General features: G+C 37.6%; 3 protein-coding genes and 1 pseudogene across 5 annotated transcripts; 3 read left to right on the top strand and 1 right to left on the bottom strand.

The window, feature by feature from the left end:
* The first annotated feature begins 419 nt into the window (after nucleotides 1-419).
* Nucleotides 420-3102, top strand: LOC149728180 (alanine--tRNA ligase, cytoplasmic-like). Its single transcript, XM_089888853.1, has one exon. It carries the CDS (start codon nucleotides 533-535, stop codon nucleotides 2960-2962), a length of 2430 nt encoding a protein of 809 aa, XP_089744979.1. The 5' UTR covers nucleotides 420-532; the 3' UTR covers nucleotides 2963-3102.
* Nucleotides 3069-7723, top strand: LOC149728179 (glyoxalase domain-containing protein 4-like). 3 transcript variants are annotated; one of them, XM_089888855.1, is made up of 8 exons: nucleotides 3069-3225; nucleotides 3472-3521; nucleotides 4212-4335; nucleotides 4697-4841; nucleotides 5258-5308; nucleotides 5685-5851; nucleotides 6223-6390; nucleotides 7232-7723. In XM_089888855.1, the coding sequence occupies exons 1-8, from the start codon at nucleotides 3136-3138 to the stop codon at nucleotides 7328-7330; spliced, it is 894 nt and encodes a 297-aa protein (XP_089744981.1). In that variant the 5' UTR covers nucleotides 3069-3135; the 3' UTR covers nucleotides 7331-7723. The 3 variants fall into 3 exon arrangements, with proteins under 3 accessions (XP_089744981.1, XP_089744982.1, XP_089744983.1); XM_089888856.1 differs by having other exon boundaries at nucleotides 3074-3225; nucleotides 4215-4335; XM_089888857.1 differs by lacking the exon at nucleotides 7232-7723 and adding an exon at nucleotides 7110-7225 and having other exon boundaries at nucleotides 3093-3225.
* Nucleotides 7724-8379: 656 nt separating this feature from the next.
* LOC149728178 (transmembrane emp24 domain-containing protein 2-like) lies at nucleotides 8380-10317 on the bottom strand. The gene is made up of 4 exons (XM_089888858.1): nucleotides 10059-10317; nucleotides 9436-9634; nucleotides 9013-9120; nucleotides 8380-8823 (listed from the first exon to the last, which is right to left on the bottom strand). The coding sequence occupies exons 1-4, from the start codon at nucleotides 10236-10238 to the stop codon at nucleotides 8699-8701; spliced, it is 612 nt and encodes a 203-aa protein (XP_089744984.1). The 5' UTR covers nucleotides 10239-10317; the 3' UTR covers nucleotides 8380-8698.
* Nucleotides 10318-13349: 3032 nt separating this feature from the next.
* Nucleotides 13350-15087, top strand: LOC149728177 (uncharacterized; annotated as a pseudogene).
* Nucleotides 15088-17389: the final 2302 nt, after the last annotated feature.

Here is a 17389-nt window from a genome sequence, read left to right as displayed (position 1 = left end):
AGTGAATATCAAGGTAGGTCAGGCACTGTTGCATTAAGCTGCGAGGTGACGGAAAAGGATAGATAAAAATGGCCGCCAGCAATGTTACGTGGCGTATTTGTGACGTCACACACCACATATAAAAACACTTTCGCATTATAAACCGAATTAGGAGACATACCGCTACAAATCAACACTATCAACAGCAAATAAAAACGTTCAAACAAACGGTTTGTTAGAAATATATATATGTTTGAAAATATTTATTTTTCCCTATAAACTTAAATTAAGTCAAAAAAAACGAGGGAAAACTACATAAAACGCCCTGGTTTCCATTGACTACTAATAGTAAACGGGAACGAGTCGTGAAAAAGAGAGAGTGTATCATGCTCTCTTCTTTACCGACATTAGAGATGTGCGTTCTATTCTTTTTTATTTTTGTCAGCCATAGAGCCATACCAAAGCAGAGTTGTTTCTGTAAGCTAGCGGGAGGATACATAACAAGTCACAAGCACTGTTAACTTTACTAGCAGTAGCATGTGTTAAGTATACCATGTTGCTTACCCGGTTTGGATACAGACTTAATACATCGCATTTCCCCTGCACTGTACTGACTTCAAAATTACATAACTATTCCTCCAAAGAACTACGAGAGATTTTTATCAATTTTTTTGAAAGAAGAGATCATAAATTTATTCCTTCATCAAAAGTTTACACACCTGAAGATCCTTCACTTCTATTTGTCAATGCTGGAATGAACCAGTTCAAACCAGTACTACTAGGAGAACAGAGGAAAAAAAGTTTGTTTACCAATGTTAGACGTGCAGTAAATAGTCAAAAGTGTATTCGTGCTGGAGGAAAACACAACGATTTAAATGATGTTGGCCACGATTTAACACACCACACATTTTTTGAAATGCTTGGATCCTGGTCATTTGGTGATTACTTTAAGGAAGATGCATGTAAGATGGCCTGGTTATTGTTAACTGAGGTGTTAAATCTTTCACCAGATAGGTTGTATGTGACATATTTCAACGGTTGTCCGCTTAACAATTTAAAACCAGATTATGACACCCGAGAAATTTGGAAGTCAATTGGTGTGAATCACAATAGAATTTTACCATTTGGATCCACGGATAATTTCTGGGAGATGGGTGAGACTGGACCATGTGGGCCTTGTACGGAAATCCATTATGACAGGATTGGGAATCGACATGTACCTGAGCAAGTTAACAAATCGCTTTCGGATGTTGTTGAAATTTGGAATATAGTTTTTATGCAATTTAATAAGGTTTCTATAAGTCAGTTGGAGCCTTTAAATGTTTGCCATGTTGATTCTGGAATGGGATTGGAAAGGATCACTGCCGTCATGCAACAGAAACAGTCAAACTATGACACAGACTTATTTGTACCCATTTTATCAGCAATTGAGGAAATTTCCAAAGTGGGTCCTTATAAAGGAAGAGTGGGAGAGGAAGATACAAATGGTATAGATGCAGCATACCGAATGATAAGTGATCATATTCGGATGTTGACTGTTGCAATTTCAGATGGAATCTATCCTGGACCTACGGGTCGAGAACTTATTCTTCGGAAAGTTTTGAGAAGAGCTGTTTTAGCTGGGATTGAAAAGCTGCAAACCCCAAGACCTTTTCTTTACACTTTGTTGCCTACTGTGGTTGAATCGTTAAGCTGCGCTTTCCCAGAAGTTGAATTGAAGCAGGATGAAGTTATGGAAGTTATTAAAGAGTCAGAGATGGCTTTTTACAGAACATTGGATCGGGGTGACTTGATTGTCAGGAAAACTATAAAGAACTTGGCAGGAAATGAGTTCCCGCCAGAAGTTGCTCATAAACTAAGATTACAAAATGGTTATCCACTCAAGCGCATGTTGCCATTCCTCAGTCAGGAAAAGCTAAATTTTAATATGATGGCTGTAGATTCATTTCAAAAACAATCAAGTGAGAAAAACTTGAACAAGAAATCATTTAGTTTTCTTGATAATGAAGAAGATAGGTCAAGTTTAATTCATAGTTTCTTAAAACAGAAATTTAAACCAACAGTTTGTGTTAATTCTGCAAAACGATTAGGTGATCATCAATTTACCATTGCCCCTGTTTCAGCAAAGCTTTGTGGTATTGTAAATGATGAAGGTGTTATGCATACAGAACTCAATCTGTTAAAGGGTAATGTTGAAAACTTATTTTTGCTGCTGGATAAAACAAATCTTAGTCAGCCATTTCATGGAAAATTCTCCAATATTGGTTCCATATATTTACATGGACGTGTTTTCCCTGTTGTTAATGTTATTAACTTAGATGGTTGGTTTCTGCATGAAATTACAACAACGGATTTGAATGTTGATTTTCTTCAGCTCTGTTCAGGTAATTTGGTTACTGTCGAACAAAATGAAGAATATGAACTTACGCTGATTCGAACTCATTCTGCAAAGCAAATGCTAAAAGATACATGCAGAAAGATTATTCCGAATCATGCAATTTTAAAACTTAAAGTCAGTTTGGATCAGTTAAATATAGAACTGGCTGGGAATGTGGAAGACGAATTAATACGTCAACTGGAAAATCAATTTAAAACTGAAGGTATTGATGACCGGCGGACTTTGGATCATGTTGTGAGAAATACACCAGGTGTTATGAATTTTGTCATCACAAAATGTAGAAGACAAGGAAAAGCAAAAACAATTTTAACTTGTGTGGTTGGGAAGAAGGCATGTAATGCATTAGATCTGTGTTCACAAATTAAATCTGTGGTTGAAGATTTAAAAACTCAATGTGAAAATATTGATGAGCACACATCCGCTGAAGTTTTAATTAAGAAAATAGGAGATGCAACTTTTGCATTAAACAATAGTGAAATACCGTATCAAAGAAAAAACTCAATGCGAGAAATTTTGAGAAAATTGTCGGGTAGAATGAACACAAAGCAAAAAAAAATTAAACGCAAAAAAGAAAGTATACTGTAAAATTTATTTAATGATATCTAAAGTAATTTAGTTTAGTTGCCAACATTACAGTTACATACATATGTTTCCTTTTATTTTGTTTGTTAAAAGGACATCATTTTCGTTATAATCAACTTTTAACAAATTTATGCTTTTATTAGCTGACTTGGTGAGGTTTAACTTAATTTGGTAAAATGTCGGGTAGAAGAACTTTACACTTTGTTTTCAAGATCGGAGATCGCAACAAGACCATTAAGTTCTATCGAGATATTCTTGGAATGAAGGCATGTTGCCTAAACTAAAGTATCCTTATTTTAGTTAGTGTTTTTTTAATTTTTTTTAATCGCCCAAATTTAATGAGCGGAAATTGATGAAATTTAATTTTTATACTATTAATTTGTATAATTTAAGCCCCTGTGACCTAAAAGATCCTTTTACTTTTTTAAGGCATTCAATAACTATATCTATAACAGTTTCTTAACTTTAGTAAGTATCTTTTATGCAATGTTAACTTTACCTTTTTGGCAAAGGTTTTGCGGCATGAAGAATTTGAAGAGGGCTGTAAAGCAACTTGCAACGGGTAAATAAATTAATAACTTTATACAAATATTAATGAACGTTTAAATTGTTAAATTGTTATGTTTAAATTTTAAATTGTTATGTTTAAATAAATTGTTATGTTTGTTTAAATTGTTATGTTTAAATTGTTAATAATTTGCAAAAAAACTGCAAAAATTTTTTGTGTGACATACCATAAGTGCTTTTACTTGTTCTAAATTCTGTTTGACCTGACAGTATAAATTAGTGTGATGGTTGGGCACTGGTCGTGGTTCCAAACTGTGAAGCGCAACCCCAGATAGGGACGACTCAAAATTCTAAGGGGTTGCGATGTGCATGTAAAGACTTTCTGTCAAAATAATCAGCATCTTTTTTTTTGCGAAAATTTTCACCTGCCTGAGCACGTTTTCAAATTTTACTTAAAAAGATGAACTGTCATCCACACAATTCATCTTTCTTTTAGAATCAGATTGTTTCAGTAAATATTAATGCATTATACCAAAGAAAAAATAAAATTTGTATAGCTATATTTTATATATTAAATGGATCAAGTTGCTCAAATGGGATCTAAAGCAAAAGTACCTAAATATATTTGCTGTTGGAAAAGTTTTAAGAAGCATTTGAATAGCCAACTTTGATTTCCAAAGTGACTGGCATTCATTCGCAATTGTCATTTCAGTTTAAAATAAAATTGTAAGCTTTTTCTCGTAAGCAGACCGTATGATGGGAAGTGGAGCAAGACAATGATAGGGTATGGGGATGAGGATAATCACTTTGTGTGTGAACTTACTTATAACTATGGAATTGGAGATTATCCCTTGGGCAATGACTTTATGGTGGGTATTCAATGAGTGAATCTGACACATTTATCCTTATGAACCCGGAAAACGACAGTCGTTATAACACGAGTGTTCTGTTTCATACACCTCGAGCCAGCTTACGAGTTACAATGTATGTTACATTGTGGGTGAATATTTTTTTTTTATGTGTGGCCGAAAATTTGGAAAACGTATTAGTGACCACTGGGTTGGAGTAATTACCTTTAAGTGTCTTGCTTAAAGACACATACGTCCACGATGGTAGCAGTGACAAGCCTTCCATTACCTCTGGGTTAGAATCAGCCACGACGGCACACAGATTATATAAAGATTGCTGGATAATGATAGTTGTTCATGTTTTAAACAATTCTTTATGTAGGGTCTAACTATTGGTAGCTCCACCATCGTAGAAAACTGCAAAAAGAATGATTGGCTGGTAAATAAAGTAACAGATTCTTTATATGAAACTGAAGCACCTGGTGGGTATAAGTTTGTGCTGGAGGATAAACAACAAACTGCATCAGGTTAGTGATCACAGATATTGGTAATTGAGTACGAGTTGTAACATGTTGAAATAATAGAGGCCCTATGCTGTATGGTTGATTGAACTATTTATAGTACTTTTTATTAGGTTATCAGTTACATAATGTGTAGTGTTTTCAAAGTTTTACAGGGTAAGTAATTAATATGTCCATTCACTCCATTGCTATTATGACGCAAATAATTGTGTAAATTGTTGCAATGAATCCATGTGTGAATCCCTACTATTTAGTAACAAGCATTCTGCTTTGGTGCCAAAGAAAATATATTTTATTTGATTTCTATGTCTTTCAAAATTTAATGACATCAACCAAAAAACTAAAAACAGTCCGTCCAAAACAGATAATTTGTTAAAATATATCTCGTTTCTAAAGAGTTTAATCAGTTTATTTTTTTGCAGACCCAGTGCAAAAAGTGACTTTAGCTTCGTCTAACCTATCTCGATCGATCGGTATGCAATAAGGCAGTCAAGGCCATTTATTTTTTTTTTTAAATTCCGTTTAGTATTTGTTGTGCTGATTGTGTAAATAGAATAACATTTTTGTTCCAATTAAATTAAATTTTTTTCGATTTTTTTTAAACATTGTTAAAACCATGGTCCTTTCATTTGGTACACCCTATGACTAGGCAATAATAACGTTTTAAAAATAAACTGCTCAGTTTTACTTTTTTGTTTTTTAAGTTAATAACAAATCTAATATAGCTCTTCTAGTAATTTATTTCTGTAGCAACTTTTTGACATCCGACCGGCGGCGGCAGAGCTTTATTTTTCTTTTGTGCATGTCAACATCGGGTAATTAATTAATATATTTTTTTTATAAATTTAGAATACTGGACCAAAATAGCGGGGATGACAGTGTTTGAACAATCCGATAAAGAAGCAACACTTGGTTTCTGTAAAGAACAAGCTAAAGTTGGTCTCCATGATATCGGGTGTGTCGTCGATCATAAGAAAGCATTTGGAAGAGTTGCAATTGCTTGTCCCAGAGAACAGGTTGTTACTGTTTACCTTTTTTACAGATGAAAAAATGCAAGTTGTTTGTTGTGAATGTAGAATGGCTTGTATGTTTATATCCATGTTTTAAATCCTAATTGCAGTTATTGCTGTGTGACAACGAAGATATACAAAAAAACTTACACAACTTTTTTCTGTTTTATTAACAAAAAAAATTGAGTAAGTTAAACAAAATTTTTATCTGAAAATTTATGCTAAGAATTGTTTTTTATTTTAGGTAGAATTTTAATGTAGCCATATAATATTTGTTTTATTACCAAAAGAGTAAATTACAATATACTGGCTTTAAAAAGATTAGACCAATTGCTGATACTGATAGTTAAACCAAAGTTTTATTTTTATATAAATAGCTTCCGGCGATTCAACAAGCAGCCAGGTCAGGTGACCACACAATTCTAACAGAGCTTGTGAGTCTCGATACTCCCGGTAAAGCAACAGTTGAAGTTGTGATTCTCGCTGATCCTGATGGACATGAAATCTGCTTTGTTGGAGATGAAGCTTTTCGTCAACTTTCCAAGGTAAAAATTGAATGAACAAATCTTAATATTTTTACATGGCAAGGTATTGGGAGTTGTTACAGTGTTGATATGCTTGATACACCTCATTTAGGTTATTACGTATGTAACTTTGTAGGTGATTATATTTTAGAATTTTTATTTATTTTTGTATATATGGCTTATAATTTAGACAACCCAAAATTGATAATGGTCATTAAGTGTCTTGCTTTAATGTCACATACGCCCCACAACCACAATGGTAGCAGGGTCGAGTGTCTAACCTCTATGTATTCTGAACTAAAGACGAGCACTTTAACCACTATCCCAAAAGTATTTTTTCACAGTTTCATAAGGTGCCCAATATCATCATATAAATATTATATGTGCAACGGCTATTTAAATTCTTTCCTGCGATATTTCTCCAATGCTGTTGCTTTAATAGTATTATGGCACAGTGATTATATAGATAACTTATATGTCCACTATGTCGGGTTCAATGCACAATAATCCCACCAATGTGGATGTGTTTGTGTGTGTATGTTTGGGCAGGACATTTGACAGCATTTGCCCCAACCTAGTGGCCCGGTATGGGTCACAATTGTTAGCCTTGAAGGAATAACAATACACACATAGGTTCATGCACGCGTATGAAATATCATACCAACATTCTAATGCTAGCCTATCATTGATTATTTTAAATAAATAAAATTTATTTCATCTCTTAATTTACAACAACAAAGCACAGGAGAGTTTACAAAAGTGGAAAGATGGGTAGTAACGGTAAAAGTTGTTAAAACACGCTATTGAAAGAACAGAAAAAATATATAAATGTTCTTTCACTATCTTGTTGTTACACTTTCAGACCGATCCTAACGGGGACAAGCTGCTTGATGAAGCTGTGCAAAATGACAAAAGTGCTGAATGGTTCGCAAAACGCAACCGATCAAAAGCAACAGCCTAATTTACATTTTACTTAAGCTAAATCAATGATGATTTAAGTTAGATACATTCTTTTTAATTCAATATTTATTATAAAAATCAACTAGTTTAGATTTCGAATATCTTTGTTCGAGTAAGCTGCACATTTATATGCAACTTTATAACATGGACAATCTAAACATTTACTTTTATAAACATGTGAAGGTAACTTTAATAGTAAAAGAATATAAATTACCAATTGACTTTGCAGGATTATTGCTTTATTTTATTTCAAGCTTCACTGTCATATTTGTGTGTTAAGATCTTGACATAAGTTCAATCGTATTTTTGTATTGTTTTGTGTAAAGTTGCAATAAAGAAGTAATGTAGAATAGAAGCGGGAAACTAATACGATTTTTCCTTGCTTGATTTAAAATTGTTGTCACTGTTTAATTAGGCACGAAGTTGTAAAGAACACCGTTTGACTATTATGTGATTAAATAGTGGTGTATTTAATCTTCTGGTCAGTTTTACTACAAACATAACAGTACATAAACTTTTTAAGGTAAGTTCTTGAAACACACAATGCATAATTTGATCTACATAAAATATTCTGGTTAGTAGTTACCATGGTACAGGTTTATCCATCATTTTGTAATCAAACTACTAAATCGATTATCAAAAATTATTAACCACTTTTAATATTAGATAGATTTTAGTTCTTTTATAAATTTAACATTAGTGTGTTTATTTGTGTCAATGAAAGTTCAGTTCTAATTACATATAAATTCATTTTTAAATGATAAAGATTACTGGCCATACTAATACTTCCTTACACACGTCAGCTTTAATACTTGGATAGAAAGGAAATAGGAAATCAGTATAATAAATGCACAGACGTGCAGGAAGGCTTAGTACAGTAGAGTCTGTGCAGAGTGTTATGCATCTGTAACACTCTATTCCAGTTCACTGTTTAATAAAATAGAGTTCCTTTTTTTCTTAGTAAAATACTATGCTGTTGTCTATAAATGTAGGAACTTTCTCTTGCTATAGACGTGGTGACTTCTCATTACCACAAATCACAAACGAATCTCTTCTTGAAAACCTTTTTATTCCACTCACAATACAATACTCAAAACGATTGCAGACACAGAATTAGAAAAACAAACAATCTCAGCCCATATTGTACCAACACCTCTTATTTAAGGCAAATGTTATATTTTTAACTTAAGTTTTTATTATTGGCAAAATTGCAAATAAAATGCATCATATTTTCTATTATACAGTGAAGGGAGGTATTGACTCAAGCAAATTTCAATGACCTAAAAGTGTTGTCGCGGGTAACCAAGTCCTCCCACACCAAGGATATTGCAATACGGTTTTGAATAAAAATGTTGCTAAAATTTACTTTTTAGATTACACGCCTGACTTCAAAGAATCTCTTAAGATAATAAACTTGTCCAAGTGTCATTGCAACCAGAATCAGAGACTCGAAAAAAGCCCACAAGACAACTCTTGAGTTGGTGCTGTCATTTACTGTAAAAAACATATGTTAACAAAAGTGTACACAATATTTAGAATAAAAAAAATATTACGTCTTTATTAAAAATTTGGACTACTTTAGGAGTTTTATGAACAGAACATTACATTCAACAGTAGAAAAATTAATATGGTTCTGTTATGAAAATGTTTAACATTTAACACAATTGTTTAACATCAACTTACTGGATCTATGTATTCTCTCTCTGACTTCCATGTATTCTTGTTCATGTTTCACACCAGTCATGGCAACAGATAACTCATTGATCATGCCTTCTAACTTATTTTGTTGTTCTGTTAATAAATAAAAACTGTGTTACTCAGACATTATCACAGACACAGTTCCATTATATCTGGATATATTACAAAAAAATAAGATTGTTATGGTTAAAAAGGACATTGACTGAAAAATTGGCTAAAATAGGGATATAAAAATTTTATGGGCATAGCTTTTTATACGCATTGTTAAACTTTTGAATAGCAAATAAGCGGTTATTTAGTTTTTGGAGCATGCTGCAAATCATGCACATCATCTTGATAACATTCGCTCCACAATCCAAATTAAGCATATTAATTTGTTAAAAAACTGATGTGAGATAAGAACATTACCATCTGCTTCTTCTCCAGCAGCAGTAGGCTTAGCAGGTTCACCGATATCAATACTAAACATCACAATCTTTGGTGTCATTGTTGACATTTTGTTGCTGAAGCAAAACTTATATGTTCCATCCATGTGTGCATTCCATGTGTATTTTCCATTGGACTCTTTTGTTCCTTTGTATATCTGCTTGCCATCTGGGCCAGTAACCTTTATAATATATAAAATATCATACTGTAATACAATACTGTTAAAAAACTACCGGCGATTCCATTCACATGCAATCTGTGAAATGGCAAAACAAACAATGAATAATAAACATGAGCAAACTTTATTTAACATTAAGAATATTATAACATTAAACAGACTACCAACTTTCCTTTGTTAACTTTTTCAATATAAATTTCAATATAAAATTGGAGGCAAAGACGTATAGCTTTACTATAATAACGAATAATTTCATCAGAAAAAAACGAATTGTGACGTATGGAGAAGCATACTGACAGATAAAAATACCCTTGGTACATCGATCTTACAAAATAATGACGATAGTCGCCGTAAATGGAAAACCCATGACCCATCATGAATGACCCACGTTCAGCCAATGTTTAAAAATGTATTTTTCAATTATTACCTCAACATCAATATCCAAGAACCCTCCTTCAGCAACCTCAAACATCAACCCCATTTTAGTTCCTCCTGTAACTTTGTCGAAAAAACATTCTTCAGCGTGTGCGTCGACTGTTGTGAAATAAGCCGCACTGCCTTGAAATAACCCAAAGCACAGCAGAGATATTAACAAAATAAAATTCATTCTCACTATTCTAAAATAATAAACTATTGTAGTTTATTTAACAATGTTATAGGCCAATAAACGCTTTATTACAACATGGACACTAAACGCAGTGACACGTCTGCTTCGAGATCGTCGCACTTTCCTGTTAATTCAAGCTGTTTAGGTTTTTGGGCACGATAGGGCAAAGCCAAAAAAATCCCCACAGTTGCGTTGTGATATTGTATTGTAGCGTTTTCTTCTTTAGACAAAAGTAAGACCGCTCACGAACTCAACCACAAGCAACTGACTTTATTCTTAAACTATAAAATGCAACGTCACGCCCACGCAATTAACCAATCAACAGCAGCACGCAAAATACAGGAATGTGCCAATAATGTAAAACGAAGGAATGCGGTAAACGAAGGAATGCGTAAACGAGGGAATGCGGTAATAGCAATTAACTCACGCTCTGTAACTTAACATAGACATAGAATAAAACATAAATCGCGCTCTGAATAGAGGAAATACACAGCTAAGACATAAAATAAATACACAACTATAAGAATTCATCACACTCCCCCCCACTTAAACACGTTTGTCCCCAAACGAATAACACACAAAATGAAATTACACCAATAATACACTAATACACATCATAGGTTAAACGTCGCGGTGGACGACGAACTCGACCAAACAGGGAAACATTGTCATTTGCTCCAACATCGCCACCGGGCAGCATCTCAGCACTCGACCGATCGCCGGTCTCTGTCCGTTCTTGTGGTGGTGTACGCGCATCACTTCTCTGCTGTCCAACGTTCACAGCGTCGCGTTCACGCGTCCAGTCCTCCGGTAAATGTTCGGCTTCATATTTGCGAAGATTGTCGGCATGTATTACTTTAAGACGCGCGGTAGCCGAGCCTTGTATCACAAATAGTTCATTATTGAGCTGTTGTCGCACTAAATAGGGGCCAATCCACCCATGTCCCAGTTTTCTTCTAGCTGCCGGAGGGTAAAAATACCAAACCCAATCCCCGACTGTAAACGGTTCTACCACTTGCATGTTGCGGTCGTAGTTGCGCTTTTGGCGAACGGCGGATTTCTTTAACGATCGATGCGCTTCTTCGAACGAGTTTGTCAGGGTGTACTGCATGTCCTGGACAAACCCCGTGTGGCACCGAAACGTTCGCGACCCTGGTGGCGACCCAACCATCAGCTCTAACGGCAGAGTCGTTTCTCTTCCCAACATCAGTTTGTTTGGTGAAAACTTGGTAGATTCATGGCGTGAACACCTGTAAGCTAAACAAAGGTAAGGTAGGTGACTATCCCAATCGTCGTGGTAATCATTTACGCAAGTAGACAACATTTGTAAAAGGGTACGATTAAACCTTTCCACAAGACCGTCGGACTGTGGTCGATACGGCGTGCATCGGGTTTTCCGGATGTTTAACAAACGGCACATCTCTTGAAAAACGTGCGATTCAAAATCTCTACCCTGGTCCGAGTGTAAGACTTTTGGAAAACCAAACCTTAAAAAGAATTGTGTCACCAGGGTTTCGGCCGTGGTAGTCGCTAACTGATTCGGCAAAGCAAAAGCTTCGGTCCATTTTGTGAAATAATCCACAACAACCAAAATGTATTGATTCCCATTCTTTGTTCGAGGTAACGGGCCGAGAAAATCTATAGCTACTCGTTCCATAGGGCCGCATGAAATGTTTTGCACTAGTGGACGATGCGGTCGGCCATGGGTTGGTTTGCGTCGAGAACACGGAATACACCATCTACACCATTGTTTAACGTCTTCCGCTAATCCCGGCCAATAAAACCGACGACGTATGGCGTATAAAGTTCGAGTGATCCCAAAATGACCACCCGTTCTGAGTTCGTGTAAATGGTGAAAGATTTCCCTTCGTAAACCTTGTGGGGCGACCAGCACTAACACTGGGGAATCAAAGTTATTGTCTGGTCTCCACACGCGATATAACAAGCCCTGATGTACCTCTAGTAGATCCCATTGCCTTATATAAGAAAGAGTTGTATCGTGCAACGCCATTTGCGAAGTATCCGGCGCGTGTTGGCTGCAACTTTTGTGCCTCAATATAAGAGAAATCGACGGATCCTCATTCTGCCAGCGACGCAGCTCATCGAGAGACCATTGTTCGAGCCAACCAGAGGCGTATTGCTCGCTCGGTCGGCGAGACTGCGTTTGCAATACCGAAACCACCGCCTCGCTTTTAGCGTTGTCGCAATCAAGACAGGCGTCCCGTTTACAGCGTTGCCTAGACAACCCGTCCGCATTTACATGCTGCCTCCCCGGCCTATGTTCAACCTGAAATTGGTAGGTGCCCAAAACCGAGAGCCACCGGGCCAACATACCCTCCGGGTTTTTCATAGTCAGCAGCCATTTTAAGGAAGCGTGGTCAGTGCGTAGTGTAAATTCTCTTCCCCACAAATAATGGCGAAACTTCTTAATACACTTTACCACAGCTAACAACTCCCGAAACGTGGTGCAATAGTGACGTTCGGTCTTGCTTAACGTGGAGCTACAGTAAGCAACTACTTTTTCCTTACCGTCCACGCTTTGAGCAAGTACTCCCCCAACGCCAGTGTCACTGGCGTCTGTGTCTAAGGTGAACCTTGCCTCACGTAAAGGATATGCCAACACTGGAGCATTTGTCAAAACCGACTTTAACTCGTCAAACGAAGATTGGCACGCGGACGACCAAGCAAACCGGACGTTCTTGTGCGTCAGTGCTGTTAAGGGAGCCGAAATAGAGGCGAATCCTCGAATAAAACGGCGGTAATAGGAAGCAAAGCCCAAAAAGCTGCGCAACTCTTTGACATTATGGGGCCTCGGCCACTCACCAACCGCTCTCGTCTTCTCCGGGTCGCAGCGCACTCCGTCGTGTCCAACTATGTGGCCCAAATATTTGGTCCTCCGGGAGAGAAAAGTGCACTTCTTCGGATTAAGCTTCAAGCCTGCAGCACGAAGGCAACGGAACACTACCTCCAGCTCATGTAAGGCAGTACTAAAACCAGGAGAAAAACAAACAATATCATCAATATATACAACACAAGAGTTAAACAATAAACCAGCTAACACCCGTTCCATTAAACGCTCAAAAGTGGCAGGAGCATTAGTCAACCCAAAGCACATTACCTTAAATTGAAAGTGACCCTTCCCGGCTAATGAAAACGCCGTTTTCTCTTTGTCTACAGGGTCCATTTCGACTTGCCAGTACCCACTAGCTAGATCCAGTGTGGAAAACCACTGTGACCCTCCCAACACCTCTAACATCTCTTCTATGTTAGGTAAAGGATAGGCATCTTTTTTCGTGACAGCGTTAAGCTTCCTAAAGTCCACACAAAACCGCTGAGTGCCGTCTTTTTTTGTGACCAGTACAATGGGAGACGACCAAGGGCTTTGACTGGGTTCAATTATCCCTTCGCATAACATGCGCTCGATTTCTTTTTCCGCGAGCTGGCGCTCGCCACAACAAGCTAGACTCTCGCCCTTCACGGTAATTAAACTCATTCACGTTTAGTATGGCTAGCGGACGGTTGTCCGCAAGGGCAGCACCTGAAAGGGCCAGCTTCGCTCAGATGGTGGCAGCTAATACACCAGGAATAGTGTTTAAAAGACCAACATGCCTTATGTTTAGAACGAACAAGCTAATGTCAAGAAGCGAGATAATATTTCTGTTAAAAGAAGCAGGTTTTACAAAAAACAGAATAGCTGGCATTGCAGCAATGAAAGGTAACAAAGTGGATGTCACCTGTGTTACCAGGCAGAATGTTCTGGATCTGTTCGAAAAGTTAACGACAGTAAACGAAATTTACGGCCTTCGACTGTACGAATCCGACATTGTAAATGTAGTAATAGGATGGGTTCCAATACCCTTTCCTGAGAAAACGCTGCTGGAACACATTGAAAAGGAATATGGCAAACCAATTAAAAGCACTCACAAAATAGATAAAGATGGGTTCAAGACCGGAGTCAGATACATAACAATGAAAAGAGAAGATGTGGAAAAAAACCCGATTCCCAGTTATATCGTAGTTAACAATCTTGAGTTTTATGTCTCATACTTTGGCCAAAAGATTACATGCAAATATTGCTCAAAACCAGGTCACAAACAAGCAGACTGCAAACAGAGAAAAAGCGACTTCCCTCGTCTCGAAACTGCCACGCTCGAGCAAGAGTCCGGCCTGAAGCGGAATACTCCGACAGCCAGTGCGAGGCTACCTGACGTCAGAGATAAAAACGCCAGCACGCTGCCGCAGGTAGCGCGTGACTCGCAGGAGGCGTCAACTGCTATGGAGAGCGAAACAACCGCTGCTCGAATCAAGAGAGCTTATCCCAGCCCTGATGACCAAAGAAACACTAGAGTCAAGTCGGCTAGCGTCAGTGAAAAAAAAACTACCGGTAAACTGCCCAAAGTGCAATATGGAAGGACTCACCACAGAACAAACCGAAAGCTACTTCTGCTGGAGCTGCAGCAACGAATTTTTGATATCCAAAGTGTGCTGTGGAAGCGACCTATTCCTCACAAGCTTCGATAGTGAATCAACTGCATGCCCAGTATGCAAGGAAACTATGCTATTGATGCCGTGCTGTAAAACGATACAACCAGAATACAGATTGGAAGATGGAACATACGAATGTGCGAACTGCCAAAGGTACTCCACACATTGTAAATGCAACCAATTTAACGTTCTTCTTGGTAAACCCTTAAGTAAAGCTTGCACTAACGCTAAATGCAAATGTCGCCTAATCCACTGCGATTGCGGAAAAAGGTATATCAAAGAAATAGAACCGCAAGCACCATTTAAATGTAGCTGTGGCTTTGAATATGAATACGATGTTGATATTGGTGTTAGAAAACTTTAATAACAACTTTCCAATGACTGTAAATTTTGCAACCTTTAATGTAGCTGGTCTAAGAAATGATAAAAAACGTAAAACTATTTTTCGCTATTTACAAAACAAACGATACTGTATAACTTTTTTACAAGAAACGCATTGCTCGAGAGAGAAACAAAAACTTTGGGAAATGGAATGGCAAGGGGAAATTCTGTGGGCCAACGGTACCAATAACAGTAGGGGGGTAGCAATACTCTTTAACAAAAGACTGTCATATGAAGTGCTTACCCACGCTGCGGATCCTATCGGACGGTGGTTAATGGCAACGATAAAGATTAACGGCACGATATTAACCATCACAAACATATACGGCCCCAATAGGGATGAACCTCAGTTTTTCGAGGACCTATTTCAAAAGCTGCTTATTACCCAATATACCGGAGCTACTATAATAGGAGGAGATTTCAATGTAACGATAAATCCTGCGCTAGACAGAAACATCCCAACCCTTCGAAACAAAAACTCCCACCGCGTTTTAACAACCAATATGACTGCTCATAACCTTTCAGACCCACTCAGATTTAATAATCCTGGTCTAAAGGTTTTCACGCGCATCCAAAACAACCCATACGCCGCTAGTAGAATTGATTACTTTTTAGTCTCCAAACTCGTCCTATCAAAACTGCGTGCTGCGTCCATAGTTCCCGGCGTAAAGTCAGATCATTGCGTCGCTACATTTGAGGTTATGCTTGATCCTAACCCACGAGGTAGGGGTACTTGGAAACTGAACTCGACTGTGTTATCTGATGTTCGCCACATAAAAATGATTAAGGCAGAAATTAAAGAATTTTGTACATTTAACCCCCCGCAACAGTTTAAGCCGACGCTGAGGTGGGATGCGTTAAAATGCCATCTGAGAGGAGTAACAATCAAATTTTGCGCGGAAAAGACACGAGCTCTTAAAGCTGAACAAAAAGAGATTGAAAATAAAATTAAAAAAACGGAATCCGAAATAACGAGTATAATCAACCCGTCGACGGAACTTTTACAACAAAGGGAAGCTCAAAAGAACATGCTTAATACCTTAGTAGAAAAGCGGACCATGGGCGCAATCGTGAGGAGTAGGGCGCTTTGGACCGAGAAGGGAGAAAGAAGCACAAAATACTTCCTAAACCTGGAAAGAATACGCAGAGAGAAAAATACTATCTTTAGACTTAAAAGCGATAACCGGGAAATAACAAACCAATCGGCAATAATAGCGGAACTAGCAAACTTTTACCAGGAACTATATGAGCCAAATCGCACAAATTGGAATACTAAACAAATCGCTGCTCATCTCGCAAGCCTTTCCCCGCCTCGCTTGACCCCAGAGCAAAGTATGGTGCTTGAAACCGAAGTTACAGAAAAAGAGTGCTTATTCGCAATTAATTCAATGCGGAACAATAAATCACCAGGCAACGACGGCCTTCCTATCGAATTTTACAAAGCGTTCTGGCCGACATTGAAACCCGTATTCATGCAAGCCGTTCAATTCTCGGAAAAAACAGGTATTTTATCCACAACCCAAACACAAGGTGTCATTACACTTGTACAGAAAAAAGACAAGGACCCACACTATGCGACAAACTACAGACCGATAACCCTTCTAAATTCAGATTATAAAATTATCTCAAAAGTAATAAACAACCGCATGAAATGCTTCTTAGACGATCTGATCCACAAGGACCAGAACGGTTTCATAAATGGACGATATATCGGAGATAATATTCGGCTCATGTTTAATATGATTGAGTACTGCGACCTAAAACAGATACCGGGAGCTATTATTTCAGTAGACATGTATAAGGCCTTTGATACAATAAGCTGGGAATATATAATCGAAACGTTAAAAGCATTTGGATTCGGTAGTAGAATTATAAAGTGGATTCGGACAGTGTACGATGCGCCAAAATGTGCTGTCACAAACAACGGGTATGTGTCGAAGTATTTTGATATACGCAGGGGTGTCCGGCAAGGCGACCCTCTGTCTCCTACTCTGTTCGTTATGGCTATAGAAATGCTGGCGATCGAGCTACGAGCATCACCCTTTCAAGGTATAAATATTAATAGTCATGAAACAAAGCTCTCTCTACTGGCCGACGATACGGTAATATACACGAGGGGCAATCTACAGGATTTTAATCTAATTTTCCAAATACTGCGACGTTTTGGTCATGCCTCTGGCTCTGTGACTAATCTGAATAAATCAAACGCATTCTACGTAGGAACGAAACGGAATTGTACAATGCGCCCAATGGGCAATGAAGGTCTCGCATGGCCTAATGATCAA

Source organism: Ciona robusta, chromosome 11, assembly GCF_009617815.1.
Source record: "Ciona robusta chromosome 11, ASM961781v2".
Taxonomy (NCBI): Eukaryota; Metazoa; Chordata; class Ascidiacea; order Phlebobranchia; family Cionidae; genus Ciona; species Ciona robusta.
This window is presented reverse-complemented; position numbering and strand designations above follow the sequence as displayed.